The sequence below is a fragment of the Pituophis catenifer genome, unplaced genomic scaffold (genome assembly GCF_029215685.1).
Source record: "Pituophis catenifer annectens isolate HBS135680 unplaced genomic scaffold, rPitCat1.0.hap2 SCAF_3, whole genome shotgun sequence".
Taxonomy (NCBI): Eukaryota; Metazoa; Chordata; class Lepidosauria; order Squamata; family Colubridae; genus Pituophis; species Pituophis catenifer.
Window position 1 is genome coordinate 42,946,537 of NW_027256883.1, and position 24,262 is coordinate 42,970,798.

The 24,262-nt window shown below is 34.7% G+C and overlaps 1 protein-coding gene across 1 annotated transcript in view; it reads left to right on the plus strand.

The window, feature by feature from the left end:
- Positions 1 to 24,262, plus strand: part of ST18 (ST18 C2H2C-type zinc finger transcription factor) — a 65,357-nt gene that overhangs the window by 14,621 nt on the left and 26,474 nt on the right. Inside the window, exons 3-8 of the mRNA XM_070940544.1 lie at positions 1,513 to 1,647; positions 5,412 to 5,502; positions 7,041 to 7,145; positions 10,780 to 10,985; positions 12,728 to 12,939; positions 23,354 to 23,599. Of these exons, the coding sequence (XP_070796645.1) occupies positions 1,513 to 1,647; positions 5,412 to 5,502; positions 7,041 to 7,145; positions 10,780 to 10,985; positions 12,728 to 12,939; positions 23,354 to 23,599 (995 nt within the window). The remainder of the gene's footprint in view (positions 1 to 1,512; positions 1,648 to 5,411; positions 5,503 to 7,040; positions 7,146 to 10,779; positions 10,986 to 12,727; positions 12,940 to 23,353; positions 23,600 to 24,262) is intronic.

A 24,262-nucleotide genomic window follows, 5' to 3' on the forward strand; every position in this document is an offset into this window, starting at 1 on the left:
GGCTGTAGAACAACTTAGTTTATGTAGGTAAAACCTGGCTAGAAAGAATATGCACATAAAAGCCTACGAAAAAGAAAAAGATATATATATATATATATATATATATATATATATATATATATATATATATATATTCGTAGATTTTCACGGGTAGTATTCGGGTCTTTTCCTGTGTAAGATTGAGAGTATCTTGGCGACGTTTTGATGAGGTCTCACTCGTCATCTTCAGGCTGGTGTCTTTGGCTTCATGCTTGTGCGAGGAAAGCCGAAGACATCAGCCTGAAGATGACGAGTGAGACCTCATCGAAACGTCGCCAAGATACTCTCAATGGTGTATCAATGGAAAAGACCCGAATACACCAAAACGTGCGTGCGTATGTGTGTGTGTGTGTGTGTGTATCTTCTTAAGTTTTCGCGGGTGTGCATATGCAAAAAATTAAAATCTCAGGTATTTTCCCGCATCATTGTAAATAAATTCGTTAAAATGTTTAAAATTCTGGTTAAAATCCCAGCTTAAAATCTTCTAGGATGAGGAAGCAGGAAGAAAAACTGCTGTCCTCCAATCGGGACACAGAGTTGCAGGCTAGACAGCATACGTCAGCAGCAGAAAATATAGATAAGCGACAGCTCCGACCTCGCAACATAGAACCCATAGCTTCTAAACGAAACAAGAGCCTGAAGATGACAGGGTTGTGAGCCTGTCGAAACGTTGCTATAAGAAAAACTTTTAAAGTTACTGGTAGGATTTTAGCTGAGGTTTTAAAGGACCTTGCAGAGAGCTCTGTAAGGATTTTTAGAAGATTTTAAGCTGGGATTTTAACCAGAATTTTAAACATTTTAACCAATTTACTTACAATGACGCGGGAAAACACCTGAGATTTTAATTTTTTGCACATATATATATATATATATATATATATATATATATATATATATATATTTTCTGAGGTTTTCGCGGGTGTTTGTATGTAGGTCTTTGGTTATTCGGGTTTTCTCCCGCATAAAATTGGAAGTGTCTTGGCGACGTTTTGACGAAGTCTCATTCATCATCTTCAGGCTGGTGTTTTCGGCTTCGTGCTTCTAGGAGCAATGTGTGATCGCAGCTGTTTCTTCCTTTTAACTGCCAGTGGGGGTGTGAACTGATTGGGTGGGAGCTTGGCTGTGTTCTGATTGGTTGGGGGTTCACCCAATCAGAACACAGCCAAGCTCCCACCCAATCAGTTCACACCCCCACTGGAAGTTAAAAGGAAGAAACAGCTGCGATCACACATTGCTCCTAGAAGCACGAAGCCGAAAACACCAGCATGAAGATGACGAATGAGACTTCGTTGAAACGTCGTCAAGACACTTTCAATTTTACCCGGGAGAAAACCCGAATAACCAAAGACACACACACACACACACACACACACACACACACACACATATATATATATATATATAAGGCTGAACCTAATATATAATTTACAGTGTTCCAGCCAGACTGTCCATTCTGTTTTTTTTTTTTTACAGATGTACCCAGGCCTGAAAAAAGAGAGACCAAATGTCCCATTCCAGGGTGTGATGGAACAGGTCACGTGACTGGATTGTATCCTCATCATCGCAGTCTTTCGGGCTGTCCACATAAAGTCAGAGTGCCACTTGAAAGTAAGTAGAAAGTCTTCAATACAGAAAACTCTATGTCACACCACTGGCATGATGACACAAGGCATAGCCTTTTATAAGGGTCATAACTGTATTAACCAAGAGCAAGGATCTGCATTATAACAGTGGTATAATTTCATGTCCATTTCAGTGATGAAGATACACTATTATTTATGGGATGAAAAGTCACTAAAGCACCTGAAATTAATATTCCAGAAAAATCTCAGATCCAGAAGGGTGTTGCTTAAGCTGAATACAGTCCATTGCTGAGCAAAACCAGCCTGGCCTAAGGGACCAGATCAGATAAAAACCATGCCATCATAACTAAATGATAATCTTATATCTACTTCACCCTACCACTGCTGGGTAATACTGCATGGGTAAAACTCCAGAACAAAAGCTCAGCACTATGAAACTTTATTGGGTAAGTATCCCTCAACTTCTAGGTATCTCATAGTGTTTACCAGAGTATTCTATTTCAAGTACCCAGACTCCTAGATTAAGTAAATGAGTGTCAAGATTTTACAAATAAATACATAAAGTCAAGCCTTCTTTGAGTCAAGCTGGAAATGGATGCAGAGACCTCTTGATATCCATACAGAAATGGTTTGACATTGATGACTTTTTGATGATTTTTCAGCTTCCCAGGCACTCACATAGCTTTGATATTTCTAGGTATCAGACCTGGTTACCAACACTAACCAGGTCTGAACCTGCTTAGCCTTTAAAAGTTAAACCAAAAGGAACAAACACGAATGAACATCTTTCAACAGCAGCAAACACTACAATTTGATAAAGCTTTAACATTTGGTGCATTTTCCTCATATTTGTATTTGACATTTTACATTATAAAACTACTTACCTATTGTGATCTTCTTCCCGTCACTTGCAAGTAACCTCTTTTTTTTAAAAAAAATTATATTTTTCTTCCTCTTTGAAGTGAGCAATAAGTATTGGTGGTAAGAAAACAGACTTCTAAACAGCCCTCCAACTGTACCATTTGAGACAAAAAGAGAAGGGCAAGGGAACACACAATGTAGGTTATAACATGGACACCTAGATTTGTAAGCTGACACAATGTCAAGTTTATTCATATTTTTTATTTGACTTGGGGAATGGAGGCTGGAGGTTCCTTGCTGCCACAAATCCTCAATATAGATCCCCTCCTGTTTTGTATGAACACCTTCACTATCGTCAGGATTACTTTACCTTCATAACTGTATTTATAATTCAAGAAGATTAGACAAATCAGAACAATATCATGAGATCAAGCCATACCAAGTTAAATCAAAGGATGGGCAAAGCACCATCTTATTATCCATTAGGCACAATGCCTAGGGCCTACAAAAGTTTGGGGTATTTTAAAATTAATTGTATTTAAGATTGTATTACTATCTTATGATGTATGAATTTATTACAATAATAAGCAAGCATCCTAGTTCAGTACAGATACAGGTAGTCAACTGAACTAAAATTTCTGTTGCTTAAGCAAAGCAGTTTAAGCACCCACATTTAGGACTTAAAATCAAATTTTCATACTGAAAATAAAAATTAAATTGGATGCTATTTTGCTTCTCAAATGCAAAAAACCAATCAGGTCTTGTATCAGTGAGTGTGCACATACACACTCACACACACCTATTAGGATGTAAGTGAATTGAACTTCTACTTTGCAATCACTCTAAGAAATAAACATAAGTGGGCATTTGAAATGAAAATACTGCCTTGTGCTCTTGGTCAAAATAAAATTCCCTATGATTTATTGAAGAATATATACCCAGGGAATACCTTTATAACCCTAAGCCCTTTGCTTCTCTCGGCAGATTGATTTTTATGGCCTCTCATTGTGCTAAAAATAATTGCTACACTGATAGACTATGAAAATAATGTGCTTGGCGCCTCCTGAGGGAAAGGATTATATATTTGGCTATTTATTTGTGACTCCTTAAAAATATAAAATAGGTGTGTTACACTTATGGAGAAGATCACAAATTTGTTATTTCCTATAGGATTTTTTTTTTTTTACATATTTCATGATTGGTCTAACAGAACAGAAGAAGAAAATTCCCAAGCAATCTTGCAAGGGGGATAATTTAATTCCAACTTGTTGTTGAAAGCAGAAATAAGCTTCAGGAAGAGCATTATTTATTAAATTTATACAATCCCTTTCTACTGATATGAATAGGCACTATGCCTTGGAATGGTAGGTATGCTGCCTTTGGTCTTTTCATTTCCCTGAATATATGAAGACAATTCCACTGGGTGACAGTCAGAGAAGCAATTATGTGGCACAGAGCTGGTGACTTGTGGTTTTTTCAAGACTGTATGATGATTCAGAAAATATTCCATCGGCCTTCAGAGCTTTTAAATGGCACAGTTGTGCTGTTCTGTGAATTTAAGCAAAGATTGAGGCTAGTAATAGCCTTCTAATTAAAGGGATATCTATTATGAATGAAGGTGAATATATATGTCCCAGGATAATGTTTCAGGATCCAATCTGGGTTAATCACCGGGACCAGAAGTTTTGTCTTCTGAGTTTTTGGAGTCATGCTAGAACCCATTCTCAGAGAACTACCACACACAGAACAGCCAAAAGTAAACAGAGTATAAGAATGGGCTCCAGCACAAGTTGGAATGCTCAGAAGACAAAACCTTTGGTTTCGACCAACTCAGATTGGGTCCTCCTGGATATCTATTATACTTGTCATTACTATCCTCTTCTTTTCTATGACCATCAACAGATAACCTGATCCAAAATTAACCTATACCACAAATTTATCTACTTAAATTTAAAAGTAATCCTATGGAGTTAATATTGAATTTGGTGATAAATGTGGTGATATTTATAGAAGTAAAATTGCTTTGCAATGATTGGAACTTAATGCTAGGAAAAATTTATTTTGGTTATATTTCCCATAGCTGTTTACAAAGTGCCTTAATTATATCTTTGAAACTTTGGATCATTTTATTTTATCAAGAATTACTGAAGTAAATTATGAAATACAAGTGCACGAAATGAACAAAAATAGTTTAGTAGCTTATACAGTTTGAGAGGATAATGCAGATATTATTTCACAGCTTGGAAGTCAGTTTGCCAGTAAAACAACCTTCTACCTTCCAATGCCCATTTGAGTTTAACTGTGTTAAATTCAATAGATAGATAGATAGATAGATAGATAGATAGATAGATAGATAGATAGATAGATGCTGTAGACAGACAGACAGACAGACAGACAGACAGACAGACAGACAGACAGACAGACATGATATATCTATATATCTCTATTGATAGATACTTATCAATCAATTTATCTATATCTATCTATCTATCTATCTATCTATCTATCTATCTATCATTAGATCTCAGACATAGGAATACTCAGATGATGAGGGCTTTTCAAGAGTGGACACAAATTTCTATTCTCTAAAAAAGATGGGCAACTATTTAACAAATGTCAGGTTTGTTATCTTGGGAGATTATATGGTGACTCAAACTCTTAAATTCTCTGCTTATTGTGAATTACATAATGTGTGAGATGGTTTCTTTTTTATTTATGTATATTCATCTATTAATTCATTCATTTAATCACCTTATATAGCTACCCATTTTGCAGCTGTGACTAGTCTTGATATTTTTGGGGGTTGAAACTTTACTAGTATAAATTTAAGGGTGTAAATCTCCCCTTAATTGCCAACTTTGAACTATTCTGTAAAATTAGCATGGATTTCAGGATTTTTTGTTTGTTTGTTTGTTTCTTTTTATTTAGTCCTTGCCATGCATGAAAACGTTTTAAAGTGCCCCACTCCTGGATGTACAGGAAGAGGACATGTCAATAGCAACCGCAACACTCACAGAAGGTAATTCAATGGTCTTCCATTGGTGATAATCTAGTATCTTCAAGAAGGGTATGGTTTTTTAAAATATGTGTCATTTCATATAAAGCAACAATGTAGGTAATCCTCAGTTAATGACCATTTGTTCAGCAACTATTTGAAGTTATTGTGACACTGAACAAGGATACTTATGGCAGGTCTTTGAAGTTATGTCTATTGCAGCATCCCCACAGTCATGTGATTAGGAGTTGGGCACTTGGCAACTCATAATTATAATGATCACACTGTCCTGCAGTCATGTAATTGCCATTTGAGACCTTCACTGCTGGCTACTGACAAGAAAATTCATGGGAAAGCTATCAGGAGATCACAAATGGAGATCATGCAACATTGCACCTGACAACTGTGTGGGATTTTCCTAAAATCTGAAATGGGAGCTGTTGTAACTGTCATCATAAATCCACACAGTCACATGATGACACTTTACAACCGCCTCACTTAGTAAGGAGTTCCTGGCCCAAGTATTGTAGATAATGAAGGACTATCAACATAACTTTTTAACTCCTACAAGAAAACATATGACACATATAATTAATCCTCCTGTTGAAAGCAATGAAAAAGATGAGTGCATAATTGGAGAAATTATGTTATTTCATTTTTACAGTACTAAGAAATGTTAGAATTGAATCAAATACATTTATTTCTAAATCATAATCTATTGACAGCTCTGCTTAAGAAAGCCAGGATGCCAATATAAATACATGCTACCCAATCTCAGATAATGTATGCCCTCCCCATCTTTTTGCTTTCAATTATGAACTTACTGTATGTATACTTTATACAGGAATGTGGCATCTTCATTTCATATGAAATACTAAGTGTAAACTGGATATTAAAACATCTAAAACCATAAAGAATTTAAAATGACTTACAAAGAACCATAAAGACTAATCAAGTGATCAATTCTGCATAGTGACAATGTCTGATTACATTCAAACTTGATATACTTTGGTGTACTGATTTACTCTTCTAAGAACTTATGATCCATTTATGATAGATCATAGTTTAATTTACCACATTAAAATCATTGATAAAATTTACTTGGCTAATTTCCCAGAGGAAGAAAGAAACAAGTATTATATCACAAAATGTTCATGGTCAACTTTGCTACTAGAGAGGTCAAAGATCTTACAAGTCTAAAGAGATAATGATGTTATAGAAGTAATGAAATAATTGTGTTAGCAACATTCAAGTGGAAAGAATGGATAGCCTCCTAGTATGTAGGAGGCTATCCTAGTAGCCTCCAATGGGCATGGGAACTTAGCTGAATCAAAATCATCAGTATAGGAGAGGAAGTTCTAGCAAGCATAATAGCTTGAGATAACAGTGAAAAGAAGATATAGTTAGATTTTAAAAGCTGTAATAGCAATTAACATGATAAGCAGAATAAAAAGAGCAACAAGCTGAATAATATTTTATTTTTGATGCAAAGTACATATTAGAAATCCTAATATCTCTGAGTATAAATTGTTAACAATTACTTTTGACAATCTTTTCAATAGTCTTTCTGGATGTCCAATTGCTGCAGCTGAGAAAATGGCAATGTCTCAGGAAAAAGGTCAACACGAATCACTCAAAACAGGGCAGTGCCATGATCAGATCCACAGGTAAAAGTTTTGAATTATATTTATAGTAAATGCATTCTGGAAAAAGACATTTATAACTCGTGTTATATTCATGCTATAGCCTGTAATGTTTTGAAATATTTTGAATTGGTAGTGCAGGTAGAAATTCACAGATATTAAGCTAATACATTATAAAATGTCATGTAAAAGGTGCAGATGAGACCTCATCATTCATTATTACAGAAATAAACAATATAAAGTCCTAATGCATCCCCAATCCCCTGAGGATTTTGCTACTGAAATTCAAGGGCAATTTGGCTGATCTAAGCATCATAATAGCCATAGCACTTAGACTTATATACCACTTCATAGTGCTTTACTCTCTCTAAGCGGTTTATAGAGTCAGCATATTGCCCCAACAATCTGGGTCCTCATTTTACCGACCTCAGAAGGATGGAAGGCTGACTCAACCTTGAGCTGGTCAGGATCGAACTGCTGGCAGTCAGCAGAGCCTGCAATACTGCATTCTAACTGCATTGCAAACATATGCACCACCACATGTTTGCAATGTTTGCAATAACATTCATCATGTCTTCTCACCTGAAAGATCACCACAACCCACCAATTGATCATGGTTATTCTGTAGGGAAATTGAGACGTTGTTATCATTTCATTTATAAATCTATTCATTACAGGCAGTCCTCGACTTACAACCACAATTGAGCCTACAATTTATGTTGCTAAGTGAGAAATTTGTTAAGTGAGTTTTACCCCATTTTACGACTTTTTCTTGCCACATTTGTTAAGTGAATCACTGCAATTGTTAAATTAATAACCCGGTTGTTAAGTGAATCTGGCTTCCCCATTGCATTTGCTTGTCAGAAGGTTGCAAAAGATGGCCACATGACTGCAGGATACATGACTGCAGATAAATATGAACCAGCTGTCAAGCATCCAAATGAAAATCAGGTGACCATGGGGATGCTGCAAAGGTCATAAGTGTGAAAAATGGTCATAAGTCATATTTTCAGTGGTGTTATAACTTTGAATGGTCACTAAATGAACTGTTGTAAATGGAGGACTACATGTATTAACTCAAATTCATTATTTTTTTTTTATTAGCTCATATTCACTAACCTATTTATATGCTGAATCCAGAACCAGGAATCTGGATTGTGGCATTAAGGATATACAATATTTAAAATTCTTATTTTATTACAAAAAAGGATAATAAAAATATATGATACATTAAAATGTATAAAGGGAGAAAAAAAACCCACTCTACTGTTTACACAGGGAAGACCTAGACTTACACAGAGGCGGCAACCTCTAATTTCAAAGGAAAGCCCTTCCAAAGAATATTTGCTATCACTAAAGACTGGAATGTCTGGAAGATGACAATTCCCAGTTGAAATCAGCAGTAAGACCTCTCAAGAGGATTATAACAATTGTACAGATTTATTAAAGTGGTGATTTATTAAATTTATTAAGATTTATTAAAGCGGTTGCTCAGTGGCTAAGACACTGAGCTTGTCGATTGAAAGGTCAGCAGTTCAGCGATTCGAATCCCTAGTGCCATGTAATGGGGTGAGCTCCCATTACTTGTCCCAGCTTCTGCCAACCTAGCAGTTCAAAAGCATGTAAAAAATGCAAGTAGAAAAATAGGGACCACCTTTGGTGGGAAGGTATTTAGTCATGCAGGCCACATGACCGCGATGACGTTTTCGGACAGCGCTGGCTCTTTGGCTTTGAAACGGAGATGAGCACCGTCCCTAGAGTCAGGAACAACTAGCACATATGTGTGAGAGGATCCTTTACCTTTACCTATTGAAGCAAAGATAGGCACATTGTGATTATGATTCCAAATTGTTCTGAGCTTTATAAAGAAGTAAAGTCTCCCTGCAGTTGAGTTCACATCCACATCCATATCTTGCCATACCTTTCTTCCAGAATGCTATATATGACATCTCAGATTAGTCCATAACCCTGTGCTTTTGTGGTGATCTTCCATTCAAATACAAAGCTACCCTGCTTAGCTTTTTCAAAATCAGCCAAGGTCATTTAGGAGATGCCATCTGTTGTAACTCAGGGCATTATAAGCCAGTACTAATTGGCATGGTAGCTAATGGGTAGCCAGCACTGTAGCTTCAGCATATGAATACTGTAAGTATGGCTAGGAGCCCATCCAGAAGACTAGCCACTCATCTGCATTTTCCAGGACAGAAACAAAGAAGCCCCACATACAGTTTATTTCAGAAATCCAAATGTGAGGTTACCTACCCTTGGACAGCAATTACCAGGCTATTCCTTTCTAGAAAAGGGACTGGTCTTTTCCAGAAGTATGGTGTTCTGACCCAGCTCCCCAAACCCGACAAACCCTCTGACGTGAACTCAAAAGATTCCTTTATTATGAATGTTGACAGCCCTGGCAAAAAGTTTATCTTGTAGGCTAACAAGTCCATCCACACGGTTGTCTGCCACATCTATTCATCTCCGCCCCTTGCCTTTTAACTCCAGAGCTAGGGTGAGGTCTCATTCGCAGCAGTGGGTCTTCCTTCCCCAGGATCAGCCCATGACTTTCCACTGCTCTCCCCTTCGCACATCAGGCACTGGACCAAGCTGTTCCTCTTCTCCTTCATCACCAGGCCTCCAGACCTGGGGGCTCTCCATCTGAGGGTTGATGGATAGCCCAGGCTCCACCTCAGCCTCTATCTCTCTGCCAGCTCCATTCCCTCTTCCCCTCAGAGCTTTCATGTTGCCTTGTGGCTGACCCTGACTCCCACGCCTCCTCCTCCTCCTCCTCTAATTGGGCTGCTGGAGGGGCAGGCGGCCGACAGGCCACACATATGGACAGTTATGAAGGATTCAGAATGATAGATGGTGTGTAGAAAAAAAAAACTCCCCGATGCTGGCAGTGCTAGTGTTGCCATCACCAACACTAAAGACAAATTCAAAAGAAACTTTGAAATTTCCTGAGGTCTTTCTTTTAGGTATCTGGTAAATGCCAGGTTGGTTCACAATGTAACTACTGTTTGGTCATGGAAAAGAACTGACCAATACTGTATGCATTCATGAGGCCTAAGTGGGGAGGAATAAAATCAACTCAACTCTATCCTTCTAATTTCTCAGAGAAACACCAACCAAGGGTAGGTGTGGAGCACTGTATTTAGGAAAAGACATAACAGATGAATCAGTCAAAGCTGGTATCAGGCATGCCTAAACCCAAAATCCACTAAATTTGTCTGCCTCAGCTGTGAGGAGTTTTATGGTGAGAAAGATAATTCTGTAGACCAGAGGTCTTCAAACTTGGCAGCTTTAAGACTTGTGGACTTCAACTCCCAGAATTCTGGGAGTTGAAGTCCACAAGTCTTAAAGCTGCCAAGTTTGAAGACCTCTGCTGTAGACTAATGTTTCTCAAGCTTGGCAGCTTTAAGCACGCTGGCTGGGGAATACTAGGAGTTGAAATCTGCACATCTTTATATATGTAAAAAAGGACCTTTAAGAAAATATACGAACAATATTAGTTTTTATGTCTTACTATTTTGTGTTTCCTAGTTCTAAACAGTTAGTGCTAATCTGTATCTCTAACAAATTAGTCTGTTAGGTGTATCTCTGTAGGGGAATGAATCTAATAATAATTGTTATTATTCTGATATTTTATGTCTTCATTATGAAGGGCAAACTTGGTGAAACATTTTGAGTTATCTCAGTACAGCTGCCGATCTTCCCAAGCAATCCCTTCCTCCAGAACCACTTTTACAAGAGACCAAGAGAAATATGGGAAAGTACCTTTTGACTATGCTAGTTTTGATGCCCAAGTCTTTGGCAAATGCACAATGATGCCAACTATACAAGGACAAAAGCCCACACAATCCTTTGAATGTAAGTAAGGGACTGACAAAATTAAACTGTATTTTTTGTGTGTTTTATCTCCCAAGGTGTACATACCAAGCAAAACATGCAACTAGCACAGTTAAAAGCTTCATTATGGTAAAAATATCTAATTCCTTCTGAGAAATCATGGAGGCCTCTGCATATCTTGCTTGCATATCTTACAGTACATACACATTAACAGTGCTTGATGCTTTTAATATATATTTGGTATGCACATGTGTATGTGTACACACAAACACCCACCCACACATATACACACTATATATACACACATACATACATACTTACTTACTTACTTAAATACATACATACATACATACATACATACATACATACATACTCATTCTTATGATCACAACTCTTGCAGATAGCAAACAATATATTGTTTAGATAAGACTCATACCCAAACGTGTATGCAATGCCCATTGATTAATGTAAAAAGGTGTAATTGTACAAAACTGATGATCTCTTGCGGAAATGCTAGTGACATCTAAGTTACTAGAATTACACTGTTAAAATAAGACCTTGCCATTTTTATAAGGTCAGAGTGATTGCTCTGATGTTTGTATTGTGATCCACCTGTAATTCCTTTATCTGATGTACTGGTTGTTTATTGGTTGCTTTTTGCATTTGCCTATACAATTCGGTGGCTAAATTGTCCATCTATCCTTACCTCTTTGCTCAATCCTCTTGCTAAAGAAGCTTCAGTGCAGCTTGCTTTAATAAATCTGTAGTTCAGGTGGTTCAAGAAAAAAACGAGATTGTTTTGAAATGAATGCAATTTTAGCTATCTCTAGAGAGAAGGTGAACATAATCCTCAAAGTATAAATTTTACTTCCTCTAAATTTAAAACTTTATTTTAAATCTATCAGAGTGGGAAGAATATTGTTCAGAACCTCTAATTAATTATGCTTCTGCCTTGAGTTGATCTACATAGTTCTTAAGAGTATCCAATGCTTTGGCAACATTATTTTCAGTGCATGATTGGGAGAATATACTGATAAACTATGAGTCATGTACATTTTGAAAACTCATGTTCTAGGGTATTATTAACTGGCAAATCCAGTTGATTCCTGACATACAGATAGACACAATATTGTGTTGTACCCCACATGAATTGTCATCTTATAAATATCCACTTTAAGATTCTCCGTTAAAGGTACAATTATATAGGAACTTAACTGGCAGCACACTCAAACTGAATAACTGGAACTCAATTGCACTCTAAGTGAATGTGCACTTTTGCAGGAAAATGATAATACATCCCAAGAGATTTAATTCAAGAACCAAAATTAATGCTGCATAAAATGTTGAGTTGAAGCTAAACGTATATAAAATATCAATTAAACATTTTAAAGAGACAAAACTGTACCAAAAGGCAGGAATGTCCATAGGGGAGGGCTTCAGAATTTGCTAGATGGCAGGCATGTATCTCATAATCAAACTTCTATAAAGTTTCCTTCACATGGCATGAGAATATTTTAGGAAATGGATTTATAATGTTGTCCTCTACTGAATTTGGAAGTACCTGAACATTGATATGACAACACAGTCTAATGTTTTAAATCTTTTAATTCCTGAAACTTAAAAAAAACGTTGAGTTTTGTGTCAAGAGTAGCTTTTATTTCATATATTCTTTGTCTATTTTACTGTATGAACTGATTGCCTTTGTCCCTTTAATAGGAGGACAGTTACATAGAACTACTTCTAATCAAATCTCTCTTCAACAGCAAAGCATTTTTCAAATCCAGGGAAATTTTCTAATCGGCAGCCTAGTGCTAGCGCCCACACACAGAGTCCTTGCCATGCCAGCTCTTATCGCTATGGTCAATGTAGTGAAGACACCCACATAGCAGCAGCTGCTGCAATTCTGAACCTTTCCACCCACTGTAGGGAAGCTACAGAGATCCTCTCCAGCAAACCACGGAGTCTGTCTGCCAAGGTAGGCAAGTCCAGAAACCTGGAGGGTGCATTAGCTACTGAACTGTGTGAATAAACTGTCTTTCATATTAATGATTGCATTCAATTGCTCCCCCTTCCTATCCCTGAAAAGAGCAACACCTTTCTGAATATTCCTTTGAAAAGTGACAGGACTATGTTCTGGAGAGTTGTCATAAATGGCTTCTACGTGGAAAAGAACTATGGAAGAACATGGTGCAAAAGTGGTTTAAAAGAGGCTTCTTCCCACGTGAAATAAAGACTACTATAAAATTAATAGAAATGTTAAGAAATTCAAGTCTTGATAAATTGGAGATATATACAGGTTTTGATGAGATGGTGGTTGACGAAAATGTGTAGCTGTTAACTTTTAATTTTAATTAGACTTTGTTTTCATTGATTATAAGGCAACAGTTTCATTGTTTTTGTTGTTTTGTTCCTTAATAAGATTGGATTCTCAACCAGTGTCTTCTCGATTTGCTGGACCTCAGCTTTGTTAAGGAATCCCAGAAATGTTTAACAATGCAGCCTTGCGAGTAGGCAAATTAGGTTGCATTAGTACCATTCATAACCAATATAGTAGCAAGAACATCATTGGAAATAGTGCTGGTAGTGTCTTGAACATTGAGGTGGTCTTGTAGAAAAGATGAACAGGCACAGATGTGTAGAATTAGTAGGTCAATTAAAAAAGTATTATACAGTGTATATACAGTGTATTATACAGTGTATATATATACAGAATATATATATATTCCCTTCTTTGGCAAATGCAAAACAGGTGTATAACTGAATATATATACCTGCTTTGCATTTGCCAAAGAAGGGAATGCGATTGAAACAACTAGTCACAATTGGCGCACAAAGTCAGGATAATGGGCATACAAAAAAGTTTTTAATATTCAGTTAAAAAATATAAAGTGTTGTCCTCTGCCAGTTTTTTACTTTCGCCAAACTTCCAGCAGGGAAAAATGACAACCTGGGCCAGAAGGGCCAACAAAATAGGGTTTTGGCCAAAGCAAAACAAAGCAAGATTCAAACAGATGGATTTGCCAGAATCAAAGATATTCTTTTTATTTTTTTAAAATAATGATCCCTTGTAGGGAAATTGAGATTTTAAACAGGATATTATACTGTACATTATGATATTTTTGTTGCTTATTCCTGAAAGAAAAAAGAATAACGTGATCCAAAACTTATTCTAGAACTGTATGGTTTTATTTCGGTGTGATAATCACTCTGATTTTCAATATTGTTTCTCCAAACAATATTTATAATTTATTTTTTAATTATGTGTATAACTTTCTCAGAAGGCATTGTTACTACATTTAAAAATAATATAAAGCAAGGAATCTAAAATTCTGTAGCTCCCTCTCCACTGAGCTGGGAATATTTTCTATGAAATAAAAAATGAATTTGTAAACTAGCTTTCCCCTCCAATCTCTTTGCAGAGAAAATGTTCTAATCAAACAGCCCGTAACTCATCAAAAGCATGATAAGAGGAAAATTCATCAATAGGCCACATACTTCTAACTTCAGTTTAGCAAAGAAAGAAACAGAGAGACAGACAGAGAAAGAACCAGGCAAAATTATTTAGATTATTTAACATGCTTTTTTATTGTATATTGTCTGTTCACCATCATCCAATAAAATATTACCTTTATGTGGACAATTATATGGAGAAAAATGACTATCCACTTTCAGACTTAACCTCAAGAATGAGAATAAATTTAGTGAGGCTTATATTAATAATTTAGTTGTAAAGCTTTTACATTGTTGTATAATTAATTTCTAAATTGCTTTTAATGCACTTACAAATAAAGCCTCTTTTGTTGAAAAAATATGTGTTTTGATTAACCTATCAAAACAATAAAATAAAACATTCTAAAGTTTAACTGAGATCTTTAATCTGTTTTTATAACAGCTATTTTAAGGGTTTTTTTGTTTGTTTGTTTTTTTGTATTTCCATGTTAAGAAAGAATAGAAATGATCTATAATCAATCTGCATATTTATTTAAGAACACAGATCTCCATAACTTAGTTTTCTGTATGAAATGAAGCAAGGAAAAAATCAACACATAGTAGCAACATTAATCAAATACAACATATTTAAATGCATAGTTATGAATTCCTACAAAGAATTCTCTGGATCAGTTTGAATAACCAAATAAATTAAACCAGATTGTGCTCAAAATCTTATATTTTCTATCACTACATGCAAAAGACAGGGCACTTTTCCAGTATTGTTTTTAATGATTCCAATACATTTAAATAACTACAAATGATCTAATATAAATATTTTATATTATAGGCACCACAGTATAATATGAGGTTGGATCACCTGTATTTATCCAGATTTAAGGAAATTGGTTGTTTGTTTGAGTTAGAGAGTGTTCTGAAAATGATTTGGGAAATGGTGATGCTCTTAACTTTCCTTCTATTTAAATTCTTGGAAATATGCCTGTTGTGATATCACTTCTTGCCACAGTTTTCTCTGATTTTATCTCATACCTTGTGTAATTGCCATTCAAAGAAGGAGAGGCATGCAGTATATTCTATCTTTATCTTTCTATGGTGGTTTGCCAAGAAATCTATTTAATGTTTGGGTGTTCCCCCCACAGGTTTAGACAGAGTGGCATATGTGTACTGTATCTTGAAAGAAAACACAACAAGAAAACAAACAGCATGAAATATTTAGCAGACAAGCATATCTGATGTGTCTCAATTATTCCTGGTGCTGAAAGTGGTGAATAGATAACAAAACAGAACCCAGGAATCTGGATTGTGGCATTAAGGATATATTTAAGTATAAATCAGGGATACCATTGCAGTCAATACATTTAAAGCTATTACACTGCAGTATAAATGCTAAGCAGAATAATTTATTTTAATTTTTTTGAAAACTAGTGTTTATTGCAGTTTGCTTTTTGATTATTATTTTTAATCTACAGATTTTTAATTAAATAGAATAGCATGAGACATTAGACCTTTACAGGCCCACTCAATGAATTTTGAGTAAATTTATTTGGTTAAATTTGTTTCGTATTCTTAATTTCTTTTCCTCGTATTTTATTCTGTCCAATGGCAGGACTTCTTCGAGGTAGTATCTGTTCTATAGGTTCATCTCCTTTGTAATGCTTATTTCTTATAATTTAAATAGTTTAAGTAACAATTTTGGAAGTGGATTTCTATCCAGACAAATAAAGCTAACATTCCCATTCATCAGTTGGTGGCAAACAAATTCATAAAATATTCTGAACTTTTGAACAGTAGGGTTAGGTCACAGTTATGAATGATCTGAAACTTTATGTAAAATAAGAAATCAAAATCCAGTCATTGATAAATATTTAACAATATAGCAATTGAATTTGGCTTAGCAATAAATCCGGGTGAAATGATGAACAGTAATGGAATTTAAATGCTGAATGGTCAAACCATTAGGATGAAACTTACAAGTATCTGGGCATTTTAGAATTGGATAACATCAAGGATGGACAAGTTAAAATGTGATTAGTAAAAAATATAATTGAACAGTGGAAACACCATCAAAGCCATGAATTCCTGAGCCATACCTGTGATATGACACACTACTGGAATTATGAACTACCCACAAGCTCATTTGGACAGTTTGGACTGAAAAAAATAAGAAACTGATGAGTATTCACTAAGTATACCATTCCTGTAATGATATTAATGAGTCACACTCATCCTGCATAAATGGAGGCAGAAGTTTATTTCAGATCAAACGAACTATCAAAGAAAAGCCTGCATTAGCTGATTATGTAAAAGATGGCCAAGAACAAGCATTGATGCAAGTTAAAAATTGTAATTTACTAAATATACAGGAAACAAACATGAACATTGAAATGTGTCTCAAACAAGAATAAAATACCAGCAAGGAGAAACATTCCATGGTCAATTTTACAAATGATGAAGGAGAAAGTTGATAAAGATAAATCCTGGCAATGGTTTACACCGGAACATTAAAAAAGCAACTGAATGCTAAATTTTGACTGCTCAAGAGCAAGCTATTTGAACGAATGCAATTAAGGCCAAAACTGAAAAATCATCAAATGATTCAAAATGCAGATTGAGCAAAGATAAAGAAGAAACAGCAGATCATATACTCAGTTTGAGCAAGAAAATCACACTACATAATACAGTCGCCAGAAAACTTTTTTAGTCCCTATATTGTGAAACATGATGCACAAATAGAATAATGAATTCTTGGATTAGACATATTTTAAATGTAGTGTTACAAGACACATTTCTGCAGGAGTTTGTATTGGAAAAACATAGTTTCCACCAATAATAGTCTGAAATGTGATATGACCATTGGCTCAGATTATTTTAAAAGAAATAGACAGCATGTAACTCAATGACTGGAAATTATTACTACCCAAGAAGAATCTCCATATTCGTTGCATCATATCTCTAGTACTTTATTTCTGATGGAAAGAAGCAAACATATTGCTGATGAAATGCAACTGCTGATAGTACAGAAGCAAGAAATTGATTCTGCTTGATTCCTCTTGTAAATTTTGTTGAAACATCAGAAGCTCACTGTGGAAATAGGATACCAGACTAGGCAAGTCCTTGATAATTTAGTATAATTCTTATGTGTGCCATGAGATTTGTGTTCCATACTGAGATTATAGGATTGAGTAGGTTTAAGAATATTCATGATCTTTTAGATTATCAGCAGCATTAGTATTGGGATCCCCAGATATTATTCTCTGTAATTCCCATCATACCATGTCTAATATTTAAGGATGATGGGGATTGTAAACCAGTAATAACTGATGTGTCTTAAACTTGGTAACCACTGCTGCAGTTAATCTTCCTTATTCCAAACATGTTGTGGTTCAGCTGTTTTAGGACTATATGACTTCAGACTAAAATTCAGGTAACATTCTTAACCAGATCAGGTAAAGCTAGCTGACACATTTGCACAATTTACTAAGTAGCTTAGTTAGTGTTAACTTTAGGCAGACGTTTTTGCTTGTTTCTTTATTTGTTTGTGACCCACAATGCTGGTTTGGAAATTCTGGGAGTTGAAATCCACAAATTTTAAAGTTGCCAAGGTTGAGAAATATATTTTTATATATATTTATATATATTGTTATATATATTATAGACTTTTTTTCAATTCTATTTTTATATTATTCAAAAAAAAAAGTTAAAATATAAAATACAAAACTAAATTTTTAAAAAAAAAAACTAAGAAAAAAATCACAAAACAGACATTTAAAAAGTGCATTAAAAAGGAAAAACACTAATACATGTGCACATATTATCCCCTCTAGTTGAATACTGATTAATATGTTACAACAATATTACCGGTAGCTTCCCACCCCTTGAGAAACAGCTCCCCTAATTTTTAAACTACTGAGTCTATTTACAAGTTATTAACCTATCATCTATATACTATATTAGTGACATAATAGTTAACAAGAACAATAGTAATAAAAAAAGGCAAGGTTAAGGTTTCAAAGCCCTCTGTTAACAAACTGTTATTGTAATCAACATAGAGAACATTTATTATGGCATTTTATCAATCCCAAATCATCCCAAAAGATAACAATGATTCCTCCTGGATCAAATTTCCACATTTGTTTCTTAATACCATCTCTTATCGATGATTTATATTATAGTCTACTATGTTAAACAAGGTGAAGTACAGTATGTTGTGTGAATGCAGCCAATACATAGAACCACTTGCCTGTTCTATAAACCTTCCTGCCTATCAAATCCTAATATGACAGAGAAATATCTTTGCCTAGCCATTTTCCTGAGTTGTTGATTTTCTATGCAACCAATTTATTGGCTGGGGAGAAATCAAAGAGTTACCCCATGTGTATTTTTTTTTCCAAAATTTATCTTCCAGAGCTATCTAAGCACATCTTAGCAAGATGAAAATTAAAAACTACTTCTTTGAATAAGTGTCCATCCTCTTCTAGTAATATATGTTTAAAATGATTAAAAGATTAATTAATGAAACAGAAAGGTGAATTCCATAGTAATATTCCTTTAGCATTTACTATGACTGTAGAAAATGTTAGATGAAAAGTATCATATAATAAATAGTCAAGATGTAAAATGCGGTCCATTCTTTTTCAAACCCAAGACTCATTTCTCCATTTGATCATTGTGTTCAACAGTGAGCTCACGTATATGTCAAATACCCTTTTATTTTTTTTGCAAATGCACAACCTTCTGATCATAATTAAATTTGTGTTCACCAATGTTTACACATCAGAAGAAACCCTAGCTACTTTATTAATTTTATTTATTTGAAAAGATTTATATGGCCACCCATATTTTGGCACGCCACTCTGGCAGTTAACAATAATGATAAAAACACAAGCAATAAAATGTTAAATGTTAATAAAAGAAAAAAATCAAGAATGTTCACATCTCTCGGTATGAATTGCCTTCCAACCAGACCTTTTTAGTTCAGTTAAATACGGCTTGGTTCCCAATTGTCAGATGTGTTTCCTAACATATTTGGATTTGTGTTTTAATTTGAGAAGACTTTGACTGTTTTATGGAATTTGTTTGCTGTTGTCTCTGCTTTCCCTATAGCTGGTATTTTATTTAGTGACAGAAAATCTGCACTATTTATGGTTTTTTTTTTTCACCATAAAACTACTGCAGCCCTATCACATGGCATCTTCTCCTAAGCCATCTGTCACAGAGGTCTGGCATTTTATGTGAATGTTGGTCAGGCAGACTTAACCCAAGTTTTTTTATTATGAAAAATGTTTGCAACTACAATATTTAGCATTTTACTTTACAGTGGTTATTAAACTTGATTACTTGTAGCTCCGTTTCATGGCTGCACTTATATATCAACTATGAAGCCAAAAAAACACAAGGGTAATTATGGCAATGCAGTCAGGCCCTGGAAAGTTCAGCTGGCAATGATATAGTTAATATCTTGGATTTTTGTAAGTAAGGGTTATTAATGCTGATATAAAACTGTATTTGATTTTATACAGATGGCATAAGATGTGGTTACTAAGTTATTATCCGGGATAAGCTGTACTGGCAAATTCAGGGCTTAAAACTATCACAGGAGATTAAATTATTTGCTAAAAAGGGACAGAAAGATATAGTGAAAGCATCTTAGCATGAACATATTATAAGTATATTTACTTTCCATAAATATAATGAAGTATATCTCTCTTAAAATGAGGGATTAAAATGTGATTGTTGTCATAGAAGAGTTTCTCATTTGTATACAGTGAAGTAATTGGCCCAATTGTTTTCAGCTTTTTCCAAGGAAAGCAAGAGAACTGATATTTCTAAAACCTTATACAAGTATCATGAAAACTTTATATTTTCTGGATTATTTTCTAACAATACGATATATGATCAACATACTCTAAAAAAGATTGATATTTTAGCAGCTATGCCAAAATAGTTTATTCTTTTGTAACTTTTTTCAGGATTTATTCTGTTTGGTTGCCTTTGTCTTTTTCTCAGTAACCAACATATTGAATTGGTGGCCAACCATGTACTGTATGGTGGAGCAACTAATCATACATAAGATACATTTGTCAGTCAGGATTTATAATAAAACTTTTTATACGAACAATTCCAGAATGTTCTAGTCACTAAAGCAGCAGCTGATCAGATTAGGCAACATGTGGTTTACAGGTTAAGGAAGATAACCACCAAACAGCCAGCTAATCATACCAGAAGTAGTTTCACATATTTATTTATTTAGCATATGGCATATCACACATGGACTTGCAATATATATTAACATTTCACCTAGATTAAAAAAACAAAATATTTGATTCAGAAAACAAAATATGAATGTTAAAAAGATATATATTCAGATACCAAAGTCTAGGTCAATTTACCATTCAAGCACAGCATCATTTAAATGAAGAAAAAAAACTAGATATTAGACTGATATATGCTCTGTATTTTTTACCTCACTTCCTGTCCTTTCCTACTACCTAGGAGAAATTCAGGCTAACTCAGTAAAAGAGTTTAGCATTGGATTCTGTCAAAAGCTGAGCGTCAAGGTTTATTGAGATAATTTGAGATAAATTGTGAAGTACATGAGGTAGAATGTATCCATCTACCCTGCTTGCTCCCAATTAAAACATCCTCACAATGCATTTTGCCAATTTGTTGTTCCAAATTTATATCCAGGTTGTACTGGGAGGGGAAACAAAAATTACATTGAATGACTGACAGGGCTTCCTCTTGAGATCAGACTAGCCTTACAATATCTTTGGAAGGTTGCAGACACTTTAGAAGGATATGTTTTGTCATTTGCTTTACTTGTTATTTCCTGTTGCAGGGTGATATTTCATGAGCTAATTTAGATGTTTATTTGATATTTTATTGAAAAGATTAGTGAGGAAATTTTTATATATTGCTCTACTCCCAATATAACATATTTGCGGAGGACATCATCATCATTTCTTTCCAACATCCCTCCCCTTTAAGTTAAAGCTCTTAAAATTGACCTCAAATTCCTTCATCCTACCTGTGTAAAATTTGCTAGGAATATTATTTTCAATGAAAGCCAATTTTACTATAAATGTGATATTATGACTCAGAATATAAATGCTACCAATTTTTTCTTAAAATATAACAATATAAGGCATTGTAGCTCAAAAATCTTTGCAAAGATTTTTATGAAAGTGGAAACTTCTTATAACTTTCTTATAAACTTTTTATCTAACTTTCCTGAAAATGTTATTACTGTTTTGGTATACTGTATGTTTCAAATACTAGATTATGGGATGGTTGATTTTTGTTTTTCCTGAATAAATTTTGGATCCAGGAAGTAAGCATAATAATCCAGCCCGCTGAATGGGTTTAATAATTTCTGAGTACCATAGTAACTAAACCATTTTCAGTTTGTTTTTTTAATTTGATTTATATGCCGCCCTTCTCCGGGGACTCAGGGCGGCTTACAATGCGTTAAGCAATAGTCTTCATACTTTTGTATATTTATACAAAGTCAGCTTATTGCCCCCACAAACTGGGTCCTTATTTTACCTACCTTAGAAAGGATGGAAGGCTGAGTCAACCTTGAGCCTTGATGAGATTCAAACTTACAGTAATTGCAGACAGCTGGTGTTAATTACAATGCTTTTAGTCTGCTGAGCCACCAGGCCCTTTTTGCAATATTATATAAAGGAAATATATAAAGCAAAAGCACTGTTCCATTTATCATTCATCCATCTTTAAACAAAAGTTATCTCTCTACTGGAATCCCCTTTCTCAACTCTACACTTTGTATTTTAATTGTATTGTATTGAGTTTGTTTTGTCATAGAATTAATAGTTGTTTTCCACATTCTGATTGTTTTGTTCTTTTTGAATTAATTTATTAAAAGCTATTTTAGTTAGTGCCAAAATCTATTAAAATACGTTGGCAATTGCATTTCTCCTGAATTTTGGTAGCATAGTTCCTGGGGCTACCTTGGCTACAAAATTAAACAGGAATGAGAATTCATTTGCTATAGGTTGAGTACCCCTGAATTAGAGAATATTCCCCATTCTTCCTCTGTAGGAAAGGATGCTGAGATTAAATGCAAATCTAGCCGGTTTGGTATATAGGGTTGCCTCAAACCTGGAAATGTATTATATTTTAACTCCCCCAAATCCTCAGTCAATAGGGCAGTAAGGGAATTGTGGGATGTAGGGGAAGCATCAGATTAAAAATTGAACCTATGTAGGTCAAAACCTTTTAATAGTTAAGATACTTTTGTAGATACCAAACATGCATAGAGTATCATAAGGAAAAATACACATAATTTGGTCATAATGCAAGCTACAGATCAACAAGAATAATTTATATCTCATTTTGTTCTTCATAATTTCCAATGAGATATTATATTTAAGAGAGGGATACCACTCACATTTATTACAATAATCCTTTAACATGATCTTATAATTCAGAGTGCACTTTAGATCAAGTGAGATTGTAGCTCCTATGTAAAGGACAAATGTTTTTGTGTTTCTTTACTCTCCTCTGATGCAAATGTACTTTGTCTAGTGTATGAGGGAAGGAAGGAATACAAGAATAAGATTGATAAGTAATAAATTTATGCTCTGATCCAAAAGCGATCATAATTCTTTGCAAATAAAATGAGCAAGATTTAAATTTTAAAAAGATCCTCCAATTTAGTATATATAGTTTATATTTAGGAAGCCTTTTTTCCAATTCTGCTTGCAATATGTAAGTGTTCAAACACAGAAAGAGCATTATTGAAGTATCACTTAAGTCTGCCTAAGAATTAAATATTAATGGGTGTAAACGGTAAAGCTGGTTTTAGATTTAGATATATTTAAATAATAGGAGGCATTTTCACTTATCCCTTAAAAGCTCCACATGTCTTAGGGTGCCTCTGCAAACAGCTCTTTAAACATTTCTCTCTTATGTTTCAGGCAACTGAAATAGAAGTAGATGAAAATGGCACTTTGGATCTGAGCATGAAAAAGAACCGAAGTCAAGAAAATATTACTTCTCTAAGTTCCTTCAGTGCCAATGTCCCCACTCCTTCCTCCTCTCCCTTCAAAACAGGCAGCATTCTGGTCAATGCCACTTTCTACCAAGCTTTGAATGAAAAAGAAGGTTGGGATACACCAATCAATTATAGCAAGAGCCAGGGCAAAAAAGAGGAAGAGAAAGAGGTATTTTGTTTTATTTTACTTGATAATACCCAGGGGTGATGGGAATCATCTCTAATTTTGGGCTGTTTATTTCCCAATGCATAACTTGAGTCAATGACAGATACTGCTGCACCCCTAAATATAAATAAGAAACAAATGCAATTCATTTCTTGGTTTATTGTTTTAAGGACTGATCAAGGTTATTTCTGCCTACCCGATGCTGGCAGAAAGAGGTATTTAGAATGATCTGCCCTTTAATTGTTATGTTCATTTCTGAAAGTGTGGTGGTATTCCTAGCATTAGGCTGCCAATTTTTTATGAGAATGAAAATAAAACATTCAACCCTCTACACATACCTGTACTTTAAAAATATTGCTCATAGTGACCATGACTGATAGGGTTGCAGTTTAGCAACATCTAAATGACCAGCTCAATAAGTTATTTAACCATATTTTAGGAAGGCAGATATGCATTTTTAAATATTTTCCAGCAGGAGAAGGCCATGTCTAAATTTTAGAGAGCATGTTGTGAGTTTCCTTAAAATGGCTGCAACAGAATAATTTGTTCATCCACACAAACACACAAATACTGTACACATAAAGGGAGATGCTTCTTGTCACTAATTTAGTCATGCTAGGACACTCCCTGCATATTTTTTAAAGTAGATGAACATGCTTCCAAACA